Source organism: Tiliqua scincoides, unplaced genomic scaffold, assembly GCF_035046505.1.
Source record: "Tiliqua scincoides isolate rTilSci1 unplaced genomic scaffold, rTilSci1.hap2 HAP2_SCAFFOLD_181, whole genome shotgun sequence".
NCBI lineage: Eukaryota > Metazoa > Chordata > Lepidosauria > Squamata > Scincidae > Tiliqua > Tiliqua scincoides.
Genome location: NW_027101433.1, coordinates 1 through 20,626, shown reverse-complemented (window position 1 = coordinate 20,626; position 20,626 = coordinate 1). Strand labels below are relative to the sequence as shown.

Here is a 20,626-nt window from a genome sequence, read left to right as displayed (position 1 = left end):
CACTTACCAGGGAGCACGTCCCATTGACTATCATTGTTAAAAGAATATACATAGTAGCTTCTTAAAAGTACAGGTCTGTAACATTTCCCCAAATGAGATCATGGTACCATCAAGTCTAATAGATTAAAAATATTGAAATGAATGGGGACCCACCTGAAATTGGCTCGCGACCCACCTAGTGGGTCCCGACCCACAGTTTGAGAAACACTGCTCTAAGTAGCTCAGGGTTGTATCCCTCCTTTTGACCTCACAGCAACCCTGTGAGGTAGGTGAGACTGAGAGACAGTGTGTGGCCCAAGGTCACCCAGGAAGCTTCACCTGCCAGATCTTCTCTATGTAAGCCATTTCTGCCCAACGTTGCATATACACAACAGGGATCAAAGGTGTCCGCCTGTGGGCTGGGCAAAAATGGGTTCAACCAGACAGGTCAGTTCTCCTCCCTTGATTGCAGAGCAGCTAATTCAGAAGGGCACTGGGGGCAGCAAGACCAGGAAGCCTGGGGTCTGGATTCAACTAACTGTGCTCTCGCTTGTCTCTCTCCCGCTTGGCACCAAAGTCCAAGAAAGCAGCAGTGGTGCTGTGGCCCTTGTGCAGCAGAAAAGTTGAAGAGTTGGAACCCCAAGAGCAGCGGTTTTCAACCTTTTCCAGCTCACGGCACACTGACAAGGTGCTAAAATTGCCAAGGCACACCCTCCGTTTTTTGACAATTGGCAAGGCACGACCATTGACAGCAGGGGCTTGCATCCCCCAGTGGCCCTACTCATAAATGACCCTCCCCAAACTCTGGCAGCACACCCGCTGACCATCTGTGGCACACTAGTTGAAAGGGGCTGCACTAGAGGCATGACAATGAAATACAAATGGAGCTGGCAGCTGGGTCCCAGAGAGGAGCACAAACAGAGCCCCAGTTTCTGCTATGCCAGGCTCCGTTCCTTGCATCTTCTAGTAGGCCTGGCAAAGACCTGCAGGGTCTGAGATGCTGCAGGGCTGGGGGCGAGTCAGTGCGGACAAGATTAGTCTCTGTGAATTGGACTCAGCACATGGGGGCTTCATATGTCCAAAGTATTGGCTGACATCAGAAATTCTGCCATTGCTTTTCTGTTGTCAACTGCTCTGAGTCTGGGGAAAGAGGGGTGCAACTCTAAGCAATCTCCATACATCAGGACGCACTCCACACCTGTCTTGGAAGTGGGAAGGGCGGGGGATTCATTAGCACAGCGGTTCTCCAACTTTAGGCACCAGGACCCACTCTTTAGAATGGGAATCTGTCAGGACCCACTGGAAGTGATGTCATGACTGGACGTGGCATCATCATGTAGGAAAACCTTTTAACAATCCTAGGCTGCCATCCTACCCACACTGACCCAGGAGTAAGCTCCATTTCCTATCAAAGGCAAATACATAGAAGCCTGTAGAAAGTACAGATGGGTCACATTTCCCCAAATGCAGCCACATACGGTGGGATCATCAAGTCTAACAGATTAAAAATAAAATATTGAAATGAATGGGGGGGCCACCTGAAGTTGGCTCACGACCCACCTAGTGGGTCCCGACCTACAGTTTGAGAAACTGCATTAGGAGGCAAACAACCATCCAGGAAATGCTTCACCCATTTTTGTCCCAATTGGTCCCTGTTCTGTTTGTGCAGCGCTGGGCAGAAGCGGCTTAGAAACGCTGTGGGCCCCGTCTGTGCACGTCTACTCAGGTGTAAGTCGATTCCAGTCCCCGGGGCTTACTCCCAGGTAGGTGCAGAGAGAGCTGCAGGCCAAGGAGACTCGAGGAGACCGTCCCTCCCCCGAAGGAGCAGAGGCGCCCTCGCAGCGGGGGGCGGGGGCAGAGCGCAGCGCTCTCTCTCCGCGCGCGGAGCGCCAGGCAGGCACTCGGCTCGGCTGGCGTCACAGGCGCCTTAAGAGAGCGCTGGGCGTGGCTCTGCCGGGCCAGGTCTGTGGTAGCCGGGTGGACTCGGCCGCCCGCTCTGGAGCCCGAGGGCGCGGCTGCAGCGCGGGTTCGAGTCCTCAGTCCCGGCTTCGCTTGCACGCAAAAGTCCCGCTGGCTGGCCCTCGCTGCCCTAGGGGCGGGCTTGGCGAGAAGGCCCCGGGCGGGGAGTCGTGCTGCCCCGTCCCGGTTACTTTTATTGCTTGGGGGCCGAGCAAGCCCTGCAGGGGGCTCAGGCCGAGCCGCGTGTGGTGGCGTAGCCGCAGGGGGGCGGGCCAGCCTGCTGGGGGGCTCAGCTCAATAGCTCAGGCGGAGCTGGAGGGGGGCAGGGCACTCAGGCTGCAGGAGCCTCCGCTGAACGGGCTGCAGTGGCGTAGCCGCAGGGGGGCAGGGCAAGCTTTGCAGGCGGGGCTCAGGCGGAGCTTCCTGTGTCCAAAGTCTGTCCAATACGGCTGACATCAGAAATGCTGCCATTGCTTTTCTGTTGTCAACTGCTCGAGTCTGGGGAAAGAGGGGTGCAAGTCTAAGCAATCTCCATACATCAGGACGCACTCCACGTGTGTCTTGGAAGTGGGAAGGACAGGGATTCATTAGCACAGCGCTTCTCCAACTGTAGGCACCAGGACCCACTCTTTAGAATGAGAATGGTCAGGCCTGGTTAGTACTTGGATGGGAGACCACCTGGGAATACCGGGTGCTGTAGGCTTATACCAGGGGTGCCCAAACCCCGGCCCTGGGGCCACTTGCGGCCCTCAGGCCTCTCAATACAGCCCTCAGAGAGCCACCAGTCTCCAATGAGCCTCTGGCCCTCTGGAGATTTGTTGGAGCCCACACTGGCCCGACGCAACTGCTCGCAGCGTGAGGGCGACTGTTTGACCTCTCACGTGAGCTGTGGGATGAGGGCTCCCTCCACTGCTTGCTGTTTCACGCCTGTGATGCAGTAGCAGCAGCAGCAGCAGCAGCAAAGGAAAGGCCGGCCTTGCTTTGTGCAAGGCCTTTTATAGGCCTTGAGCTATTGAAAGACCTTCATTCATTCATATAAGTTCATCTTTAATATATTCATTTATGTAAACTTATGTAAATTTATTCAAATTTTAAATGTAAATTAATTCTTTCTTTCCCCCCCCGGCCCCCCACACAGTGTTAGAGAGATGATGTGGCCCTCCTGCCAAAAACTTTGGACACCCCTGGCTTATACCATAGTCTTTCGAGACTGAAGGTTGCCAACCAGTTCAACCAGGCCCAGGAGGTCTTGAGCAGCCCTTAAATGAAGATGCATGTATCTTCCATGACCAATCTGTCACTTAAGGAACACATTTCTCCTCAGAATCTCTGTCCCTTTGATTAACTTTAAGGAATCGTAAGCCACTCTTAAAGAGTCAATACTCTCTTTGAATAATCAAGAAAAGAGCAAGATAAAATGGCAACATTAGACGTATGGTTTGTTTTAAAATATTTATACCATGCCTTGCCATTTGTAGAACACGTGGAGTACCCGGTCTACCTGCAGAAGATCCCCAAATAAATTATTCGCATCTTTAGAGAAAGCAAGGAACATAAGAAAAAGTCCTCTTGGATCAGGTCAAAGGCTCTTCCAGTCCAGTATCCTGTTTTTCACAGCGGTCCAACAACTGCCTCTGGGAAGCTCACATGCAGAAAATAAAGTCACCTTTCTCAGCACTGTTCCCCTGCAATTGACATTCAGAGATCTACTGCTGCTGAACTCACAGTCATCATGGTTCACATTCACTGGGAGGCCTGTCCTCCATGATTCTATCTAACCTCTTCTACAATCATCCAGGGTAGTGGTTAGCCTCACACCTTGTGGGAAGGGGTTCCACAGACTAATTATGCATTGTCTGAAGAAGTACAGTACCTCCTTCTGTCTGTCCTAAATCTCAGTTTCATTGGATGATGCAGTATTGTGAGAGAGGAGGAAAAAAAATTGCTCTCTATCCACTCTTTCTATAGCATGCATACTTTTGTCTTAATCATGCCACCTCTGAAGCATTCTCTCCCTCCCCCTGGCTTAAAAAGCCCAAACACTGCATCGTCTCCTCATACGGAAACTGATCCAGTCCTCAGATGGTTTTAGTTGCCCTGTACCCAGAGAAGACCCCTATCTGAGAGCCTCAAGAGCCAGTGGTAGCCTGTGTATAGACATGACTATCTGATATGGACCAATGATCTGACTCACAATCAGGAAGTTTCAGCTGATCACTCTCCTGTTATTTAAATTCACATCAGAGCATTGCAAAGTACATGAATGCACATAAACCACTAAGGGTAGAACTTTCAGAAACAGGAACCACTGAGGTTACTTCTTTACTCAGTTGTGTGGTTGGTCTGTGGAACTCCTTGCTACATTCTGTGGTGACGGCATCTGGCCTGGACGCCTTTAAAAGGGGATTGGACAAATTTCTGGAGGAAAAATCCATTACGGGTTACAAGCCATGATGTGTATGTGCAACCTCCTGATTTTAGAAATGGGCTATGTCAGAATGCCAATGCAAAGGAGGGCACCAGGGTGCAGGTCTCTTGTTATCTGGTGTGCTCCTTAGGGCATTTGGTGGGCCGCTGTGAGATACAGGAAGCTGGACTAGATGGGCCTATGGCCTGATGCAGTGGGGCTGTTCTTATGAGGTGCGGGGGTGGGGGGGTGGGTCTAGGTTGTTTCAAATTCTCCTTGGTAAAGGAATTTAGGCTGCTACAACCAGGTTTGCATTTTCCCTGTGAAATGTTGAATCGGTTCTCTGGATGCATGGCCTGAGCACATCTCCCAGTGATGCAAGAATGCATGCAGCCTAAGAAGCAGGTGAGTTCAAGCAAAGAGGGGAGAGCTGAATTCAGGGCAGGAGAAAAGAAGGGAGGATAGGGATGAACATCCTCTAACCTGGGTCATTTCAACCAGTGTGTCTTGGCACACTGGTGTGCCACGAATGGTCTGTGGGTATGCATATTTATTAATATGGTCATTGGGGGATATGAGCCCCTCACTGGCACCTCCCCTCTCTCACCTGCTTGGGAGGGCAATTTCAAAAAGTGAGGAGGATCAGAAGGAGCCTACATGACAGTCTCACAACTCTAACAATCTAACACAGTGCAGAAAGCTGTGTTAGATGTTTTTATTTTGTTATCACCACTTTCTCCCACCTCTAGTGATTGGAAAGGATCAGTGGATTACTTTGTCCTTTTGGAAAAACTAATCAAACAGTACCTAGGGAATACAAAAGACTTCAAACAATGAAAACCTACCACAGTAAGGGACGGGGCTGTGGAGTCGGAGTCAAAGTCATGGAGTTGGAAGCCATTTGGGTGGAGTTGGTGTCGGTAAACATGAACTACAGCGGTTCCCAAACTGGGAGCCGTGGCTCCCGAGGGAGCCATGGAAACTAGCCAGGAGAACCATGGAATCCTTGCCAAAAACCTGCTTTACCTAAACAGTGTACAGGATTGTAGCCCTAACAGAGAGCTGTGCCCAATGGCCCAGAAGGTCAAGGGACAAAGACATTTGGGAACCACTGATGTACTGACTCCAATCTCCATATAAAATGAAATGACTATTTTCTGGAGGCCTTGCCCTTAGGGAGATTCCATGACTCATTGAGCCACAAGGTGTGGGAATAAGGCTTTGTAACTTCAGCTCTGGTATCTTAAGAACACAAACTGTCTACAAATCAGTGAGGACTCCAGAATGTCATGCGGTATTTGTTTATTTCTCACATTTTTCAGTTTGAAACCTTCCTCTAAGTCAGTGGTTCTCACACATTTAGCACCGGAGATCCACTTTTTAGAATGAGAATCTGTCAAGACCAACCAGAAGTGATGTCATGACCAGAAGTGACATCATCAAGCAAGAAAATTTTTAACTATCCTAGACTGCAATCCTACCCACACTTACCAGGGAGCACGTCCCATTGACTATCATTGTTAAAAGAATATACATAGTAGCTTCTTAAAAGTACAGGTCTGTAACATTTCCCCAAATGAGATCATGGTACCATCAAGTCTAATAGATTAAAAATATTGAAATGAATGGGGACCCACCTGAAATTGGCTCGCGACCCACCTAGTGGGTCCCGACCCACAGTTTGAGAAACACTGCTCTAAGTAGCTCAGGGTTGTATCCCTCCTTTTGACCTCACAGCAACCCTGTGAGGTAGGTGAGACTGAGAGACAGTGTGTGGCCCAAGGTCACCCAGGAAGCTTCACCTGCCAGATCTTCTCTATGTAAGCCATTTCTGCCCAACGTTGCATATACACAACAGGGATCAAAGGTGTCCGCCTGTGGGCTGGGCAAAAATGGGTTCAACCAGACAGGTCAGTTCTCCTCCCTTGATTGCAGAGCAGCTAATTCAGAAGGGCACTGGGGGCAGCAAGACCAGGAAGCCTGGGGTCTGGATTCAACTAACTGTGCTCTCGCTTGTCTCTCTCCCGCTTGGCACCAAAGTCCAAGAAAGCAGCAGTGGTGCTGTGGCCCTTGTGCAGCAGAAAAGTTGAAGAGTTGGAACCCCAAGAGCAGCGGTTTTCAACCTTTTCCAGCTCACGGCACACTGACAAGGTGCTAAAATTGCCAAGGCACACCCTCCGTTTTTTGACAATTGGCAAGGCACGACCATTGACAGCAGGGGCTTGCATCCCCAGTGGCCCTACTCATAAATGACCCTCCCCAAACTCTGGCAGCACACCCGCTGACCATCTGTGGCACACTAGTTGAAAGGGCTGCACTAGAGGCATGACAATGAAATACAAATGGAGCTGGCAGCTGGGTCCCAGAGAGGAGCACAAACAGAGCCCCAGTTTCTGCTATGCCAGGCTCCGTTCCTTGCATCTTCTAGTAGGCCTGGCAAAGACCTGCAGGGTCTGAGATGCTGCAGGGCTGGGGGCGAGTCAGTGCGGACAAGATTAGTCTCTGTGAATTGGACTCAGCACATGGGGGCTTCATATGTCCAAAGTATTGGCTGACATCAGAAATTCTGCCATTGCTTTTCTGTTGTCAACTGCTCTGAGTCTGGGGAAAGAGGGGTGCAACTCTAAGCAATCTCCATACATCAGGACGCACTCCACACCTGTCTTGAAGTGGGAAGGGCGGGGGATTCATTAGCACAGCGGTTCTCCAACTTTAGGCACCAGGACCCACTCTTTAGAATGGGAATCTGTCAGGACCCACTGGAAGTGATGTCATGACTGGACGTGGCATCATCATGTAGGAAAACCTTTTAACAATCCTAGGCTGCCATCCTACCCACACTGACCCAGGAGTAAGCTCCATTTCTATCATTGTTAAAGGCAAATACATAGAAGCCTGTAGAAAGTACAGATGGGTCACATTTCCCCAAATGCAGCCACATACGGTGGGATCATCAAGTCTAACAGATTAAAAATAAAATATTGAAATGAATGGGGGGCCCACCTGAAGTTGGCTCACGACCCACCTAGTGGGTCCCGACCTACAGTTTGAGAAACTGCATTAGGAGGCAAACAACCAACCAGGAAATGCTTCACCCATTTTTGTCCCAATTGGTCCCTGTTTTGTTTGTGCAGCGCTGGGCAGAAGCGGCTTAGAAACGCTGTGGGCCCCATCTGTGCACGTCTACTCAGGTGTAAGTCGATTCCAGTCCCCGGGGCTTACTCCCAGGTAGGTGCAGAGAGAGCTGCAGGCCAAGGAGACTCGAGGAGACCGTCCCTCCCCCGAAGGAGCAGAGGCGCCCTCGCAGCGGGGGGCGGGGCGAGCGCAGCGCTCTCTCTCCGCGCGCGGAGCGCCAGGCAGGCACTCGGCTCGGCTGGCGTCACAGGCGCCTTAAGAGAGCGCTGGGCGTGGCTCTGCCGGGCCAGGTCTGTGGTAGCCGGGTGGACTCGGCCGCCCGCTCTGGAGCCCGAGGGCGCGGCTGCAGCGCGGGTTCGAGTCCTCAGTCCCGGCTTCGCTTGCACGCAAAAGTCCCGCTGGCTGGCCCTCGCTGCCCTAGGGGCGGGCTTGGCGAGAAGGCCCCGGGCGGGGAGTCGTGCTGCCCCGTCCCGGTTACTTTTATTGCTTGGGGGCCGAGCAAGCCCTGCAGGGGGCTCAGGCCGAGCGCGTGTGGTGGCGTAGCCGCAGGGGGGCGCGCCAAGCCTGCTGGGGGCTCAGCTCAATAGCTCAGGCGGAGCTGGAGGGGGGCAGGGCACTCAGGCTGCAGGAGCCTCCGCTGAACGGGCTGCAGTGGCGTAGCCGCAGGGGGGCAGGGCAAGCTTTGCAGGCGGGGCTCAGGCGGAGCTTCCTGTGTCCAAAGTCTGTCCAATACGGCTGACATCAGAAATGCTGCCATTGCTTTTCTGTTGTCAACTGCTCGAGTCTGGGAAAGAGGGGTGCAAGTCTAAGCAATCTCCATACATCAGGACGCACTCCACGTGTGTCTTGGAAGTGGGAAGGACAGGGATTCATTAGCACAGCGCTTCTCCAACTGTAGGCACCAGGACCCACTCTTTAGAATGAGAATGGTCAGGCCTGGTTAGTACTTGGATGGGAGACCACCTGGGAATACCGGGTGCTGTAGGCTTATACCAGGGGTGCCCAAACCCCGGCCCTGGGGCCACTTGCGGCCCTCAGGGCCTCTCAATACAGCCCTCAGAGAGCCACCAGTCTCCAATGAGCCTCTGGCCCTCTGGAGATTTGTTGGAGCCCACACTGGCCCGACGCAACTGCTCGCAGCGTGAGGGCGACTGTTTGACCTCTCACGTGAGCTGTGGGATGAGGGCTCCCTCCACTGCTTGCTGTTTCACGCCTGTGATGCAGTAGCAGCAGCAGCAGCAGCAGCAAAGGAAAGCCGGCCTTGCTTTGTGCAAGGCCTTTTATAGGCCTTGAGCTATTGAAAGACCTTCATTCATTCATATAAGTTCATCTTTAATATATTCATTTATGTAAACTTATGTAAATTTATTCAAATTTTAAATGTAAATTAATTCTTTCTTTCCCCCCCCCGGCCCCCCACACAGTGTTAGAGAGATGATGTGGCCCTCCTGCCAAAAACTTTGGACACCCCTGGCTTATACCATAGTCTTTCGAGACTGAAGGTTGCAACCAGTTCAACCAGGCCCCAGGAGGTCTTGAGCAGCCCTTAAATGAAGATGCATGTATCTTCCATGACCAATCTGTCACTTAAGGAACACATTTCTCCTCAGAATCTCTGTCCCTTTGATTAACTTTAAGGAATCGTAAGCCACTCTTAAAGAGTCAATACTCTCTTTGAATAATCAAGAAAAGAGCAAGATAAAATGGCAACATTAGAGGTATGGTTGTTTTAAAATATTTATACCATGCCTTGCCATTTGTAGAACACGTGGAGTACCCGGTCTACCTGCAGAAGATCCCCAAATAAATTATTCGCATCTTTAGAGAAAGCAAGGAACATAAGAAAAAGTCCTCTTGGATCAGGTCAAAGGCTCTTCCAGTCCAGTATCCTGTTTTTCACAGCGGTCCAACAACTGCCTCTGGGAAGCTCACATGCAGAAAATAAAGTCACCTTTCTCAGCACTGTTCCCCTGCAATTGACATTCAGAGATCTACTGCTGCTGAACTCACAGTCATCATGGTTCACATTCACTGGGAGGCCTGTCCTCCATGATTCTATCTAACCTCTTCTACAATCATCCAGGGTAGTGGTTAGCCTCACACCTTGTGGGAAGGGGTTCCACAGACTAATTATGCATTGTCTGAAGAAGTACAGTACCTCCTTCTGTCTGTCCTAAATCTCAGTTTCATTGGATGATGCAGTATTGTGAGAGAGGAGGAAAAAAAATTGCTCTCTATCCACTCTTTCTATACCATGCATACTTTTGTCTTAATCATGCCACCTCTGAAGCATTCTCTCCCTCCCCCTGGCTTAAAAAGCCCAAACACTGCATCGTCTCCTCATACGGAAACTGATCCAGTCCTCAGATGGTTTTAGTTGCCCTGTACCCAGAGAAGACCCCTATCTGAGAGCCTCAAGAGCCAGTGGTAGCCTGTGTATAGACATGACTATCTGATATGGACCAATGATCTGACTCACAATCAGGAAGTTTCAGCTGATCACTCTCCTGTTATTTAAATTCACATCAGAGCATTGCAAAGTACATGAATGCACATAAACCACTAAGGGCAGAACTTTCAGAAACAGGAACCACTGAGGTTACTTCTTTACTCAGTTGTGTGGTTGGTCTGTGGAACTCCTTGCTACATTCTGTGGTGACGGCATCTGGCCTGGACGCCTTTAAAAGGGGATTGGACAAATTTCTGGAGGAAAAATCCATTACGGGTTACAAGCCATGATGTGTATGTGCAACCTCCTGATTTTAGAAATGGGCTATGTCAGAATGCCAATGCAAAGGAGGGCACCAGGGTGCAGGTCTCTTGTTATCTGGTGTGCTCCTTAGGGCATTTGGTGGGCCGCTGTGAGATACAGGAAGCTGGACTAGATGGGCCTATGGCCTGATGCAGTGGGGCTGTTCTTATGAGGTGCGGGGGTGGGGGGGTGGGTCTAGGTTGTTTCAAATTCTCCTTGGTAAAGGAATTTAGGCTGCTACAACCAGGTTTGCATTTTTCCCTGTGAAATGTTGAATCGGTTCTCTGGATGCATGGCCTGAGCACATCTCCCAGTGATGCAAGAATGCATGCAGCCTAAGAAGCAGGTGAGTTCAAGCAAAGAGGGGAGAGCTGAATTCAGGGCAGGAGAAAAGAAGGGAGGATAGGGATGAACATCCTCTAACCTGGGTCATTTCAACCAGTGTGTCTTGGCACACTGGTGTGCCACGAATGGTCTGTGGGTATGCATATTTATTAATATGGTCATTGGGGGATATGAGCCCCTCACTGGCACCTCCCCTCTCTCACCTGCTTGGGAGGGCAATTTCAAAAAGTGAGGAGGATCAGGAAGGAGCCTACATGACAGTCTCACAACTCTAACAATCTAACACAGTGCAGAAAGCTGTGTTAGATGTTTTTATTTTGTTATCACCACTTTCTCCCACCTCTAGTGATTGGAAAGGATCAGTGGATTACTTTGTCCTTTTGGAAAAACTAATCAAACAGTACCTAGGGAATACAAAAGACTTCAAACAATGAAAACCTATCACAGTAAGGGACGGGGCTGTGGAGTCGGAGTCAAAGTCATGGAGTTGGAAGCCATTTTGGGTGGAGTTGGTGTCGGTAAACATGAACTACAGCGGTTCCCAAACTGGGAGCCGTGGCTCCCGAGGGAGCCATGGAAACTAGCCAGGAGAACCATGGAATCCTTGCCAAAAACCTGCTTTCCTAAACAGTGTACAGGATTGTAGCCCTAACAGAGAGCTGTGCCCAATGGCCCAGAAGGTCAAGGACAAAGACATTTGGGAACCACTGATGTACTGACTCCAATCTCCATATAAAATGAAATGACTATTTTCTGGAGGCCTTGCCCTTAGGGAGATTCCATGACTCATTGAGCCACAAGGTGTGGGAATAAGGCTTTGTAACTTCAGCTCTGGTATCTTAAGAACACAAACTGTCTACAAATCAGTGAGGACTCCAGAATGTCATGCGGTATTTGTTTATTTCTCACATTTTTCAGTTTGAAACCTTCCTCTAAGTCAGTGGTTCTCACACATTTAGCACCGGGATCCACTTTTTAGAATGAGAATCTGTCAAGACCAACCAGAAGTGATGTCATGACCAGAAGTGACATCATCAAGCAAGAAAATTTTTAACTATCCTAGACTGCAATCCTACCCACACTTACCAGGGAGCACGTCCCATTGACTATCATTGTTAAAAGAATATACATAGTAGCTTCTTAAAAGTACAGGTCTGTAACATTTCCCCAAATGAGATCATGGTACCATCAAGTCTAATAGATTAAAAATATTGAAATGAATGGGGACCCACCTGAAATTGGCTCGCGACCCACCTAGTGGGTCCCGACCCACAGTTTGAGAAACACTGCTCTAAGTAGCTCAGGGTTGTATCCCTCCTTTTGACCTCACAGCAACCCTGTGAGGTAGGTGAGACTGAGAGACAGTGTGTGGCCCAAGGTCACCCAGGAAGCTTCACCTGCCAGATCTTCTCTATGTAAGCCATTTCTGCCCAACGTTGCATATACACAACAGGGATCAAAGGTGTCCGCCTGTGGGCTGGGCAAAAATGGGTTCAACCAGACAGGTCAGTTCTCCTCCCTTGATTGCAGAGCAGCTAATTCAGAAGAGAAGGGCACTGGGGGCAGCAAGACCAGGAAGCCTGGGGTCTGGATTCAACTAACTGTGCTCTCGCTTGTCTCTCTCCCGCTTGGCACCAAAGTCCAAGAAAGCAGCAGTGGTGCTGTGGCCCTTGTGCAGCAGAAAAGTTGAAGAGTTGGAACCCCAAGAGCAGCGGTTTTCAACCTTTTCCAGCTCACGGCACACTGACAAGGTGCTAAAATTGCCAAGGCACACCCTCCGTTTTTTGACAATTGGCAAGGCACGACCATTGACAGCAGGGGCTTGCATCCCCCAGTGGCCCTACTCATAAATGACCCTCCCCAAACTCTGGCAGCACACCCGCTGACCATCTGTGGCACACTAGTTGAAAGGGGCTGCACTAGAGGCATGACAATGAAATACAAATGGAGCTGGCAGCTGGGTCCCAGAGAGGAGCACAAACAGAGCCCCAGTTTCTGCTATGCCAGGCTCCGTTCCTTGCATCTTCTAGTAGGCCTGGCAAAGACCTGCAGGGTCTGAGATGCTGCAGGGCTGGGGGCGAGTCAGTGCGGACAAGATTAGTCTCTGTGAATTGGACTCAGCACATGGGGGCTTCATATGTCCAAAGTATTGGCTGACATCAGAAATTCTGCCATTGCTTTTCTGTTGTCAACTGCTCTGAGTCTGGGGAAAGAGGGGTGCAACTCTAAGCAATCTCCATACATCAGGACGCACTCCACACCTGTCTTGGAAGTGGGAAGGGCGGGGGATTCATTAGCACAGCGGTTCTCCAACTTTAGGCACCAGGACCCACTCTTTAGAATGGGAATCTGTCAGGACCCACTGGAAGTGATGTCATGACTGGACGTGGCATCATCATGTAGGAAAACCTTTTAACAATCCTAGGCTGCCATCCTACCCACACTGACCCAGGAGTAAGCTCCATTTCCTATCATTGTTAAAGGCAAATACATAGAAGCCTGTAGAAAGTACAGATGGGTCACATTTCCCCAAATGCAGCCACATACGGTGGGATCATCAAGTCTAACAGATTAAAAATAAAATATTGAAATGAATGGGGGGCCCACCTGAAGTTGGCTCACGACCCACCTAGTGGGTCCCGACCTACAGTTTGAGAAACTGCATGAGGAGGCAAACAACCAACCAGGAAATGCTTCACCCATTTTTGTCCCAATTGGTCCCTGTTTTGTTTGTGCAGCGCTGGGCAGAAGCGGCTTAGAAACGCTGTGGGCCCCATCTGTGCACGTCTACTCAGGTGTAAGTCGATTCCAGTCCCCGGGGCTTACTCCCAGGTAGGTGCAGAGAGAGCTGCAGGCCAAGGAGACTCGAGGAGACCGTCCCTCCCCCGAAGGAGCAGAGGCGCCCTCGCAGCGGGGGGCGGGGCGAGCGCAGCGCTCTCTCTCCGCGCGCGGAGCGCCAGGCAGGCACTCGGCTCGGCTGGCGTCACAGGCGCCTTAAGAGAGCGCTGGGCGTGGCTCTGCCGGGCCAGGTCTGTGGTAGCCGGGTGGACTCGGCCGCCCGCTCTGGAGCCCGAGGGCGCGGCTGCAGCGCGGGTTCGAGTCCTCAGTCCCGGCTTCGCTTGCACGCAAAAGTCCCGCTGGCTGGCCCTCGCTGCCCTAGGGGCGGGCTTGGCGAGAAGGCCCCGGGCGGGGAGTCGTGCTGCCCCGTCCCGGTTACTTTTATTGCTTGGGGGCCGAGCAAGCCCTGCAGGGGGCTCAGGCCGAGCCGCGTGTGGTGGCGTAGCCGCAGGGGGGCGGGCCAAGCCTGCTGGGGGGCTCAGCTCAATAGCTCAGGCGGAGCTGGAGGGGGGCAGGGCACTCAGGCTGCAGGAGCCTCCGCTGAACGGGCTGCAGTGGCGTAGCCGCAGGGGGGCAGGGCAAGCTTTGCAGGCGGGGCTCAGGCGGAGCTTCCTAGGTCCAAAGTCTGTCCAATACGGCTGACATCAGAAATGCTGCCATTGCTTTTCTGTTGTCAACTGCTCGAGTCTGGGGAAAGAGGGGTGCAAGTCTAAGCAACCTCCATACATCAGGACGCACTCCACGTGTGTCTTGGAAGTGGGAAGGACAGGGATTCATTAGCACAGCGCTTCTCCAACTGTAGGCACCAGGACCCACTCTTTAGAATGAGAATGGTCAGGCCTGGTTAGTACTTGGATGGGAGACCACCTGGGAATACCGGGTGCTGTAGGCTTATACCAGGGGTGCCCAAACCCCGGCCCTGGGGCCACTTGCGGCCCTCAGGGCCTCTCAATACAGCCCTCAGAGAGCCACCAGTCTCCAATGAGCCTCTGGCCCTCTGGAGATTTGTTGGAGCCCACACTGGCCCGACGCAACTGCTCGCAGCGTGAGGGCGACTGTTTGACCTCTCACGTGAGCTGTGGGATGAGGGCTCCCTCCACTGCTTGCTGTTTCACGCCTGTGATGCAGTAGCAGCAGCAGCAGCAGCAGCAAAGGAAAGGCCGGCCTTGCTTTGTGCAAGGCCTTTTATAGGCCTTGAGCTATTGAAAGACCTTCATTCATTCATATAAGTTCATCTTTAATATATTCATTTATGTAAACTTATGTAAATTTATTCAAATTTTAAATGTAAATTAATTCTTTCTTTCCCCCCCCCCGGCCCCCCACACAGTGTTAGAGAGATGATGTGGCCCTCCTGCCAAAAACTTTGGACACCCCTGGCTTATACCATAGTCTTTCGAGACTGAAGGTTGCCAACCAGTTCAACCAGGCCCCAGGAGGTCTTGAGCAGCCCTTAAATGAAGATGCATGTATCTTCCATGACCAATCTGTCACTTAAGGAACACATTTCTCCTCAGAATCTCTGTCCCTTTGATTAACTTTAAGGAATCGTAAGCCACTCTTAAAGAGTCAATACTCTCTTTGAATAATCAAGAAAAGAGCAAGATAAAATGGCAACATTAGAGGTATGGTTTGTTTTAAAATATTTATACCATGCCTTGCCATTTGTAGAACACGTGGAGTACCCGGTCTACCTGCAGAAGATCCCCAAATAAATTATTCGCATCTTTAGAGAAAGCAAGGAACATAAGAAAAAGTCCTCTTGGATCAGGTCAAAGGCTCTTCCAGTCCAGTATCCTGTTTTTCACAGCGGTCCAACAACTGCCTCTGGGAAGCTCACATGCAGAAAATAAAGTCACCTTTCTCAGCACTGTTCCCCTGCAATTGACATTCAGAGATCTACTGCTGCTGAACTCACAGTCATCATGGTTCACATTCACTGGGAGGCCTGTCCTCCATGATTCTATCTAACCTCTTCTACAATCATCCAGGGTAGTGGTTAGCCTCACACCTTGTGGGAAGGGGTTCCACAGACTAATTATGCATTGTCTGAAGAAGTACAGTACCTCCTTCTGTCTGTCCTAAATCTCAGTTTCATTGGATGATGCAGTATTGTGAGAGAGGAGGAAAAAAAATTGCTCTCTATCCACTCTTTCTATAGCATGCATACTTTTGTCTTAATCATGCCACCTCTGAAGCATTCTCTCCCTCCCCCTGGCTTAAAAAGCCCAAACACTGCATCGTCTCCTCATACGGAAACTGATCCAGTCCTCAGATGGTTTTAGTTGCCCTGTACCCAGAGAAGACCCCTATCTGAGAGCCTCAAGAGCCAGTGGTAGCCTGTGTATAGACATGACTATCTGATATGGACCAATGATCTGACTCACAATCAGGAAGTTTCAGCTGATCACTCTCCTGTTATTTAAATTCACATCAGAGCATTGCAAAGTACATGAATGCACATAAACCACTAAGGGTAGAACTTTCAGAAACAGGAACCACTGAGGTTACTTCTTTACTCAGTTGTGTGGTTGGTCTGTGGAACTCCTTGCTACATTCTGTGGTGACGGCATCTGGCCTGGACGCCTTTAAAAGGGGATTGGACAAATTTCTGGAGGAAAAATCCATTACGGGTTACAAGCCATGATGTGTATGTGCAACCTCCTGATTTTAGAAATGGGCTATGTCAGAATGCCAATGCAAAGGAGGGCACCAGGGTGCAGGTCTCTTGTTATCTGGTGTGCTCCTTAGGGCATTTGGTGGGCCGCTGTGAGATACAGGAAGCTGGACTAGATGGGCCTATGGCCTGATGCAGTGGGGCTGTTCTTATGAGGTGCGGGGGTGGGGGGGTGGGTCTAGGTTGTTTCAAATTCTCCTTGGTAAAGGAATTTAGGCTGCTACAACCAGGTTTGCATTTTTCCCTGTGAAATGTTGAATCGGTTCTCTGGATGCATGGCCTGAGCACATCTCCCAGTGATGCAAGAATGCATGCAGCCTAAGAAGCAGGTGAGTTCAAGCAAAGAGGGGAGAGCTGAATTCAGGGCAGGAGAAAAGAAGGGAGGATAGGGATGAACATCCTCTAACCTGGGTCATTTCAACCAGTGTGTCTTGGCACACTGGTGTGCCACGAATGGTCTGTGGGTATGCATATTTATTAATATGGTCATTGGGGGATATGAGCCCCTCACTGGCACCTCCCCTCTCTCACCTGCTTGGGAGGGCAATTTCAAAAAGTGAGGAGGATCAGGAAGGAGCCTACATGACAGTCTCACAACTCTAACAATCTAACACAGTGCAGAAAGCTGTGTTAGATGTTTTTATTTTGTTATCACCACTTTCTCCCACCTCTAGTGATTGGAAAGGATCAGTGGATTACTTTGTCCTTTTGGAAAAACTAATCAAACAGTACCTAGGGAATACAAAAGACTTCAAACAATGAAAACCTATCACAGTAAGGGACGGGGCTGTGGAGTCGGAGTCAAAGTCATGGAGTTGGAAGCCATTTTGGGTGGAGTTGGTGTCGGTAAACATGAACTACAGCGGTTCCCAAACTGGGAGCCGTGGCTCCCGAGGGAGCCATGGAAACTAGCCAGGAGAACCATGGAATCCTTGCCAAAAACCTGCTTTCCTAAACAGTGTACAGGATTGTAGCCCTAACAGAGAGCTGTGCCCAATGGCCCAGAAGGTCAAGGGACAAAGACATTTGGGAACCACTGATGTACTGACTCCAATCTCCATATAAAATGAAATGACTATTTTCTGGAGGCCTTGCCCTTAGGGAGATTCCATGACTCATTGAGCCACAAGGTGTGGGAATAAGGCTTTGTAACTTCAGCTCTGGTATCTTAAGAACACAAACTGTCTACAAATCAGTGAGGACTCCAGAATGTCATGCGGTATTTGTTTATTTCTCACATTTTTCAGTTTGAAACCTTCCTCTAAGTCAGTGGTTCTCACACATTTAGCACCGGGATCCACTTTTTAGAATGAGAATCTGTCAAGACCAACCAGAAGTGATGTCATGACCAGAAGTGACATCATCAAGCAAGAAAATTTTTAACTATCCTAGACTGCAATCCTACCCACACTTACCAGGGAGCACGTCCCATTGACTATCATTGTTAAAAGAATATACATAGTAGCTTCTTAAAAGTACAGGTCTGTAACATTTCCCCAAATGAGATCATGGTACCATCAAGTCTAATAGATTAAAAATATTGAAATGAATGGGGACCCACCTGAAATTGGCTCGCGACCCACCTAGTGGGTCCCGACCCACAGTTTGAGAAACACTGCTCTAAGTAGCTCAGGGTTGTATCCCTCCTTTTGACCTCACAGCAACCCTGTGAGGTAGGTGAGACTGAGAGACAGTGTGTGGCCCAAGGTCACCCAGGAAGCTTCACCTGCCAGATCTTCTCTATGTAAGCCATTTCTGCCCAACGTTGCATATACACAACAGGGATCAAAGGTGTCCGCCTGTGGGCTGGGCAAAATGGGTTCAACCAGACAGGTCAGTTCTCCTCCTTGATTGCAGAGCAGCTAATTCAGAAGGGCACTGGGGGCAGCAAGACCAGGAAGCCTGGGGTCTGGATTCAACTAACTGTGCTCTCGCTTGTCTCTCTCCCGCTTGGCACCAAAGTCCAAGAAAGCAGCAGTGGTGCTGTGGCCCTTGTGCAGCAGAAAAGTTGAAGAGTTGGAACCCCAAGAGCAGCGGTTTTCAACCTTTTCCAGCTCACGGCACACTGACAAGGTGCTAAAATTGCCAAGGCACACCCTCCGTTTTTTGACAATTGGCAAGGCACGACCATTGACAGCAGGGGCTTGCATCCCCCAGTGGCCCTACTCATAAATGACCCTCCCCAAACTCTGGCAGCACACCCGCTGACCATCTGTGGCACACTAGTTGAAAGGGGCTGCACTAGAGGCATGACAATGAAATACAAATGGAGCTGGCAGCTGGGTCCCAGAGAGGAGCACAAACAGAGCCCCAGTTTCTGCTATGCCAGGCTCCGTTCCTTGCATCTTCTAGTAGGCCTGGCAAAGACCTGCAGGGTCTGAGATGCTGCAGGGCTGGGGGCGAGTCAGTGCGGACAAGATTAGTCTCTGTGAATTGGACTCAGCACATGGGGGCTTCATATGTCCAAAGTATTGGCTGACATCAGAAATTCTGCCATTGCTTTTCTGTTGTCAACTGCTCTGAGTCTGGGGAAAGAGGGGTGCAACTCTAAGCAATCTCCATACATCAGGACGCACTCCACACCTGTCTTGGAAGTGGGAAGGGCGGGGGATTCATTAGCACAGCGGTTCTCCAACTTTAGGCACCAGGACCCACTCTTTAGAATGGGAATCTGTCAGGACCCACTGGAAGTGATGTCATGACTGGACGTGGCATCATCATGTAGGAAAACCTTTTAACAATCCTAGGCTGCCATCCTACCCAACACTGACCCAGGAGTAAGCTCCATTTCCTATCATTGTTAAAGGCAAATACATAGAAGCCTGTAGAAAGTACAGATGGGTCACATTTCCCCAAATGCAGCCACATACGGTGGGATCATCAAGTCTAACAGATTAAAAATAAAATATTGAAATGAATGGGGGGCCCACCTGAAGTTGGCTCACGACCCACCTAGTGGGTCCCGACCTACAGTTTGAGAAACTGCATTAGGAGGCAAACAACCAACCAGGAAATGCTTCACCCATTTTTGTCCCAATTGGTCCCTGTTTTGTTTGTGCAGCGCTGGGCAGAAGCGGCTTAGAAACGCTGTGGGCCCCATCTGTGCACGTCTACTCAGGTGTAAGTCGATTCCAGTCCCCGGGGCTTACTCCCAGGTAGGTGCAGAGAGAGCTGCAGGCCAAGGAGACTCGAGGAGACCGTCCCTCCCCCGAAGGAGCAGAGGCGCCCTCGCAGCGGGGGGCGGGGCGAGCGCAGCGCTCTCTCTCCGCGCGCGGAGCGCCAGGCAGGCACTCGGCTCGGCTGGCGTCACAGGCGCCTTAAGAGAGCGCTGGGCGTGGCTCTGCCGGGCCAGGTCTGTGGTAGCCGGGTGGACTCGGCCGCCCGCTCTGGAGCCCGAGGGCGCGGCTGCAGCGCGGGTTCGAGTCCTCAGTCCCGGCTTCGCTTGCACGCAAAAGTCCCGCTGGCTGGCCCTCGCTGCCCTAGGGGCGGGCTTGGCGAGAAGGCCCCGGGCGGGGAGTCGTGCTGCCCCGTCCCGGTTACTTTTATTGCTTGGGGGCCGAGCAAGCCCTGCAGGGGGCTCAGGCCGAGCCGCGTGTGGTGGCGTAGCCGCAGGGGGGCGCGCCAAGCCTGCTGGGGGGCTCAGCTCAATAGCTCAGGCGGAGCTGGAGGGGGGCAGGGCACTCAGGCTGCAGGAGCCTCCGCTGAACGGGCTGCAGTGGCGTAGCCGCAGGGGGGCAGGGCAAGCTTTGCAGGCGGGGCTCAGGCGGAGCTTCCTAGGTCCAAAGTCTGTCCAATACGGCTGACATCAGAAATGCTGCCATTGCTTTTCTGTTGTCAACTGCTCGAGTCTGGGGAAAGAGGGGTGCAAGTCTAAGCAATCTCCATACATCAGGACGCACTCCACGTGTGTCTTGGAAGTGGGAAGGACAGGGATTCATTAGCACAGCGCTTCTCCAACTGTAGGCACCAGGACCCACTCTTTAGAATGAGAATGGTCAGGCCTGGTTAGTACTTGGATGGGAGACCACCTGGGAATACCGGGTGCTGTAGGCTTATACCAGGGGTGCCCAAACCCCGGCCCTGGGGCCACTTGCGGCCCTCAGGGCCTCTCAATACAGCCCTCAGAGAGCCACCAGTCTCCAATGAGCCTCTGGCCCTCTGGAGATTTGTTGGAGCCCACACTGGCCCGACGCAACTGCTCGCAGCGTGAGGGCGACTGTTTGACCTCTCACGTGAGCTGTGGGATGAGGGCTCCCTCCACTGCTTGCTGTTTCACGCCTGTGATGCAGTAGCAGCAGCAGCAGCAGCAGCAAAGGAAAGGCCGGCCTTGCTTTGTGCAAGGCCTTTTATAGGCCTTGAGCTATTGAAAGACCTTCATTCATTCATATAAGTTCATCTTTAATATATTCATTTATGTAAACTTATGTAAATTTATTCAAATTTTAAATGTAAATTAATTCTTTCTTTCCCCCCCCCGGCCCCCCACACAGTGTTAGAGAGATGATGTGGCCCTCCTGCCAAAAACTTTGGACAA

The 20,626-nt window shown here is 51.0% G+C and overlaps 1 protein-coding gene across 1 annotated transcript in view; it reads right to left on the bottom strand.

Moving 5' to 3' along the window:
• LOC136635969 (nucleolar and coiled-body phosphoprotein 1-like) overlaps positions 1-19,659 on the bottom strand; it is a gene marked incomplete at its 5' end in the record, with an annotated part of 35,467 nt that extends 15,808 nt beyond the window's left edge. Inside the window, 4 exons of the mRNA XM_066611024.1 lie at positions 1,737-2,156; positions 7,710-7,985; positions 13,546-13,821; positions 19,384-19,659. Of these exons, the coding sequence (XP_066467121.1) occupies positions 1,737-2,156; positions 7,710-7,985; positions 13,546-13,821; positions 19,384-19,659 (1,248 nt within the window). The remainder of the gene's footprint in view (positions 1-1,736; positions 2,157-7,709; positions 7,986-13,545; positions 13,822-19,383) is intronic.
• Between the last annotated feature and the right edge of the window lie 967 nt (positions 19,660-20,626).